The sequence below is a fragment of the Tasmannia lanceolata genome, unplaced genomic scaffold (assembly GCF_043159265.1).
Source record: "Tasmannia lanceolata isolate RefF3 unplaced genomic scaffold, GAP_Taslan_0.1 ptg000016l, whole genome shotgun sequence".
NCBI classification, from domain to species: domain Eukaryota; kingdom Viridiplantae; phylum Streptophyta; class Magnoliopsida; order Canellales; family Winteraceae; genus Tasmannia; species Tasmannia lanceolata.
In genome coordinates this window covers 3,535,447-3,541,533 of record NW_027518693.1, presented here as the reverse complement: position 1 = coordinate 3,541,533, position 6,087 = coordinate 3,535,447, and the positions used below count along the sequence as shown (strand labels likewise).

Here is a 6,087-nt window from a genome sequence, read left to right as displayed (position 1 = left end):
CATTTTAATATGGTGGGGCCATAGTTCATCCTGCCTCATCTCTTCGGTTGCCTTTAGTGCTGTATGTTCTAAAGTTCCCTTTCAATTTGTTATTTGAAAGTAAACTAACCAAACCTAACTTTTTATCTCTCCTTTTTGTGTTTTTCAAGATCCAGTGCAAAGGTATTGGGCAATGACCCACACTACATGTGACTCTTGATGTGGTTGAAGACACTCAACACAGGAGATGGAATTTAAAATGGAGACAATGAAAAAGTTTTGTGACAATTAAAGCTACCCACATAGCAAGTGATTTAGTGTTTCATGAAAGAAAAAAACATATTGAAACAGACTACGATTTTACTCAAGAAAAGGTTACCAGTAAACAATTATCTACTCTATATGGGAAGTCAAAAGATTAACTGGCAGCCACACAATCGTGATAAGTTCCATATGAACCCATAATTCATAAAATAAAACTTGCCAAAGATGAACCCATATAAAGTTCACCATGAACAAATCCAATTACATATTACACTAGGCAATTATGATCTGCCTTGTAGTAGAAGAGAACTTGTCGAACATTATATCCCATTGCGTCTCACCTCGTTGGGACACTGTATCTCTCACAATTCATAAGTGGGTAATTCAAATTTATAAATATTTTGCCAACCAATAAAATAAACATAACCCTCTTTGGGACAGCTTAAGTCCTACAATTCATAGAAATCGAAGATTCTTAAGCTGGAAATTCAAAAGTATCAACCATTTGCCAACAAATAATATAAATACCTCACCCCCCTGGCACACCATGCAAAAAAAAATCTTTATAGCCAAACCTGTAGCATATTTGAAGTGGGCTGTCAAATGCAAAACCAGTAATTCTTCATTTGAAAAAATCCAGTATCAACAAAAATTGCGCCAATTTTATCAGAGATGTTTCAACAACACTACAGCACAAGGTACGCAATAAAATGGCTAAAAAGACAATAATAATACATAATTTTGAGGCATTTACACAAGTTCCTTCAAAAACTTGAACAATCATTCCAACTGCTTTCCACTGAACTGTAAATGATAGTCTCAACAATAAATTACAGAAAGGGCCACTGCCCAAGCATGAAAGGATGGGGTAAACATATGAAGTGACATCAAATGAAAGTTAACAGAATTACAAAATCCCCTCGTTCATCCCCACCCTAAAACCAGTCTACAACATTCACATTCGAGCGACAAATGTCATCAAAAATACAATGCCATCTACACCACTAACCCGAGTACTAGACAAAAAAGTAGTGCATATAGGAAACCAAATAATGGATTCACCAAGAAAGAAGCATCAGAAGTACTACCAGACGGACCAGTTGCAGGAGCCAAACCTTGAATTGTTGGGGTTCCCGACCCAGAAGACTTTGGTGTCGTTGGACCAATGCCACCAGGTTGAGATTGTGATGGTGCCGGAGCAGGAGAGGATTCTAAACTCAATACAGTAGGCGGGGCTATGAGAGGAGGAAACGGATGCTCTCCTGCATCATTTTGTTGAGATTCAAATACAAAATTTACAAAATATATACCAAAAAAACAAAATTAAGCAGTAGAACAGATGGTTTCATTCTCGATCAAAATTTTTACCTGGGCACTGAGGTTGAAGAGATGTGGACAACCTGCAGAATCGCAAAACAAGAAATATATGGCTCAGGACCAGAACAGAACTTAATTGAAGCATAGAAAACATGATAAAGGGGGAAGCTCACGTAGTGACAATTGTGCCATTGACAAAGCCACCATAAGTACAAGAAGAGACATTGCAACCAGCACTGGTTGGTTGCAAAGTAACATTACCAAGCATGAGGTTGCTGTTCCAACATTGCATGCTTGAACAAGATACTGCCAAAGGAGAAGGCGTGCAGTATAGACTGTATAAAATCCAAAACAAAGTAGCATAAATGAAGAGGAAAGGAAAGAAAGAAAGAAACACAAAGGTGAAATAGAAAAAAGAGAGATTGATAGGGAAACGAAAAGGCATGCCACTGAATTACTCGAGATTCCCTGGACCGCAACTGCATTGGACACAGTGACTAGCTGTAATGGCATAACTCCCATTTGGAACAATCAATCCAAAATCCGAGGAATAACGGGGAAATACAGAGGCACAAGCTGGAATAAGAAGACAATAACAGAGCACCAAACCCATCAGTCAAAACCTATCAAAAATGTGTGGGATTAATAACAAAGCAACGAACTACAAGAATCGAACAGAAGACAAATGAGACTAAAACCAACCAATAATTGGACATATATCATTGCCATTATGTAATAATAGTAAACAACATGTAAAAAAAATTGTGGGTAGATGTTGCTTGTGTAACCCAGACCCCATCAGTGCACAAAATGAACCTCAACGTGAATCAAAGGGTGAAAAAGGAAATCCATTTCTGAATATGCCACAACATATACAATTAATAGAACAAATGCAGATTAAGACGTACAAAAATTTTAAGGGGGCTCTTTGGGTGCCACCAAAATTGATTCTTATTTGCAAATAAGATGATCTTATGCAGCAACTAACTGTATCATTTCTAAAATTGCTATAGACATTATATGCAAATAATTACCTTTAACTTCAAAACCATTCTCATATCAATAATATACTACAGATAATGTAAGAGCATTTGCAGATCATTTTTATAGGTATCCAAGGATGACCTAAATTACTGGGCATCACAGGCTAACTACAAAAAACAATTGCATGAATAACATGCAAGTCAATGAAAATCATACACGGAGGGACTAAACCCAATCAACACCATGACCCATAGATTCAAAACTCCCCCGCGTAATCGTAAATTCCCCCGAGTCTACTCCCTTTTACATCGGCCACATCTTTGTCCAAGTCCATGTTTTGCCCTATAAAATCAATGAAAACTCCACTCTCCCAAGTTATAACCACGGCAACCGAGTAATCGACCGCGTCGTGCCATGTCAACAAGGATTTGCTTTGGTCTCATTTTGACCATCATCCGCGTTTTTTGAAACAATGCCACGACAATTAAAGCAGCTCAAAAACTACATTAACTTAAATCAAACTCCATAACAGAGTACCAAATTGAAGAAAATTTCAAGTTTTTTTTAATATCATTTCTAAAATTAATATAGCCATTATATGCAAATAATCATCTTTAACTTCAAAAAAAAAAAGAGTAGGGGCAGACCGAAAACAACTTGGGTAGAAACAGTAAGGAAAGACTTGAGGGCTAGGAACATAACAGAGAACATGACCTTGGATAGGATAGAATCGAAGAAAATGATCCATGTAGAGGAACCCAACTAGTGTCAGGATTAGACTTAGTCAATTTGAGCCGTGTAGATCCTGTCACCTTCTTCATGAAAAATTTCTAAAGGATTCATTAGCCGACCCCAACTAGTTTGGGACAAAGGCTTAGTTTAGTTGAGTTGAGTTGTAACTTCAAAACCATTCACATATCTACAATAAACTATATATGATGTAAGAGCATTTGAGATCATTTTAAAGGTATCCAAGGATGACCTAAATTACTGGGCATCACAGGCTGACTACAGAAATCTATGGAAATCATACAAGGAGGGACTAAAACCAATCAAAACCACCACCAATAAAGTAGCTAAAAACTAAATTAAGGCCACATTTGGATACCCACAAGATTTAGATTTGGATTTAGTTGACATTTTGAACTGGATCAGATCCTAAAAATTTCCAAATCAGCTACAACAGTGCAAAAAATTCCGATTTTCAAATCTTTTCTGCGAGACATTATTTGGAAATCAATATTTGCGGCAACTTACTTCACCATCGCTGCTCCTCGACGTTGCTCCGGCAGCAGCGAGACATCCCTCCCTCCCTCTTTCTCTTTCTCTCTCTCTTAAAACATGTTCATGAAGATGATGGATGTATTTTGTATCCAAAACTCAAATCCAAATCAAAATACAAATGCATGAGGTATCCAAACGGGCCCTAAATTGAATCAAACCCCAAAACAGACTAGCAACACATTTCCAACTTCATTAAACAAAACAAGAACTACCAATCCAATCCCACCAAAGTTTCGAAATTACCAGGAAATGCAATGGCGAGTATATCACCAGCATTAACCGACGGATTTCCCATCGAATTAATCGTCATAATATCCGAAACTGTCGTCGCATACTTAGCCGCAATCGAAGAAACCGTATCCCCAATCCTCACAACATAAGATAAATAAACCGCAGGGAGCGAATTATCAGTAGAATTAAAACAAGTACAAGGGAGCGGAATCGAAAGAGTTTGTCCAACATCTAAATCAGAGGGATCAGAAATCGAATTAGCCTCTTGGATTTGATCAGCAGACACTAGGCCAGAGTAGATTATATCAGCAATCGAAGAAAGGGTATCGGAGGGACGGGTTTTGTAATGTGTGGAGAGGGATTTTCTGATTCCATTAAGGCAAGAACAAAAGATTGGGATTTTGAGGAAGAGTTGGGAAGGGAGAATGTGATTTTCGACATCTGGGTATGAGATGTCGATTGAGTTTGTGGTGAGGAGGGCTACTGGGTCGATTTGAAAGAGGGTTGAGAGTTCTGAGACTTTGAGGTCTGTGTAGAGAGTGTAGCCTAAAAGGGCGTTGCAGGAATCTGAGACTGAGCAGGGTTCTATGGTGGATTTGGAGAGGGAGAGAGAGGGGAAGGAGGAGAATAGAAGGAGGAAGAAGGGGATTAGGGTTTTTGGTTTCGACATTGAAGTTAGGGTTTTTCTAGGGTTTTTGGTTTTGGGCATGGCAGTTAGGGTTTTTCTAGGGTTTTTGGTTTTGGCATGGGGAGTGAGAGACGGAGCGGAGAGAACGATGGAAAGGTGGGAGTTTTTTGGGGACCAACGGTCGGAAAAAGGGAATAAATAGAAATGGGAAAAAATACAGAGAGATTTCTTTGCTATTTTTAAGAGGAAAGAAAGCTGGATTTGATTTATTTTTTTTTTGTTTGACCAAACTGACTTTTCTGGGAATGTCTTTTTCAGGTTTTTTAAGGGAAGTGATGTGTTTGCCCTCCTTTTCTTACCTGGGTCACCCCTATCTAGTGTATTTACTACTGTTTAGTAATTAGTATAACACTTTTTGCACTAGTAGGGGTGGACCGGGGAAGAAAGGGGCAAAATGTGTCATTTCTCTTTCTAAAATACAGTGGAGGTGTACAAAATCAACGGTGCAATTTTCTTAACAAAACCTTGAAGCAAGACCTGATGAATTAAGGGGCTAGGATCGTTGATCAGTCAATTTCAATGAATAAACAAGGAACAAGGGGAATTATATATTAGCCCTTTTTGTACTTAGGACAGCCTGCCCCCTCTAGTGTAAAAGAGCAGTGATAATTGATAAATACACCAGGGGGGGAGCAGTCCCAAGTTTTAAAAAGGGATTAATATATCAAGACTGCCCCCTCCCTGCACGCGCTGCATGTGGACCCGGACTGCAATTGGACAAAATAGAAAGGACGGGATTTTGGTAATATTGTTCTCCAGTAGGGGCCACTTAAAAAGTTTGAATCTCAAACTAGATTTTGCATTTCGCCAAAAAACATTTCACAAAAAAACATTCACTTCTCACTTTGCAGAGAGAACAACAACCACCTCAGATCAATTAATTTCTACTGACACAAGCATTTTGCAAAGACAAAAGTACGGAATTCGGGCTAATGTTTGGAGTAATTACGGATTGGGGGCACATTTTAAAACAAGAACAAAACGGGCTAATCTTCAAAATTAGGTTGGAAAAATACTCTGATACCCTTGAAACATCATTCAACTTCCTTTTTTATTACCGCCTATTAAATTGGCGCACTTCACGAGACTTCTTTTGGTTCGTTTGAATGCGTATTTGAATCGAAGGAACATTGGGTTCGTTTCTATCTTGGCCGTCGGAAATAATTAGAGATGGATGGATGCTTGACACATGTTGAAAAAAACTTTGGAACACTGGAACCCAGTCAATCATTATCTTTTCTCACTTCTCTTTAGGTTTAGAACAATAACGTTACTGAATACGTCTCTTTTGGCTTTGTGTCTGTTTCTATCTTTTCACTTCTCTTTTGGTCCTCACTTCT

At 38.4% G+C, this 6,087-nt stretch overlaps 1 protein-coding gene across 1 annotated transcript; it reads right to left on the bottom strand.

Annotated features, from left to right (window-relative positions):
• Positions 1 to 954: 954 nt before the first annotated feature.
• On the bottom strand, positions 955 to 4,937 carry LOC143849049 (lysM domain-containing GPI-anchored protein 1-like). Its single transcript, XM_077358098.1, has 5 exons — positions 4,072 to 4,937; positions 2,019 to 2,136; positions 1,734 to 1,895; positions 1,612 to 1,643; positions 955 to 1,505 (listed from the first exon to the last, which is right to left on the bottom strand). Exons 1-5 carry the CDS (start codon positions 4,766 to 4,768, stop codon positions 1,240 to 1,242), a joined length of 1,275 nt encoding a protein of 424 aa, XP_077214213.1. The 5' UTR covers positions 4,769 to 4,937; the 3' UTR covers positions 955 to 1,239.
• Between the last annotated feature and the right edge of the window lie 1,150 nt (positions 4,938 to 6,087).

Bases quoted from the DNA above. Each gene is read 5' to 3' on its own strand.
- LOC143849049 (XM_077358098.1), bottom strand. From the start codon at position 4,768: ATGCCCAAAACCAAAAACCCTAGAAAAACCCTAACTTCAATGTCGAAA. The intron at 2,137-4,071 runs GTAATTTCGAAA...TTCTTATTCCAG, and splicing joins ACTCGCCATTGCATTTCCTG to CTTGTGCCTCTGTATTTCCC. The intron at 1,506-1,611 runs GTAAAAATTTTG...AAAATGATGCAG, and splicing joins TCTTCAACCTCAGTGCCCAG to GAGAGCATCCGTTTCCTCCT.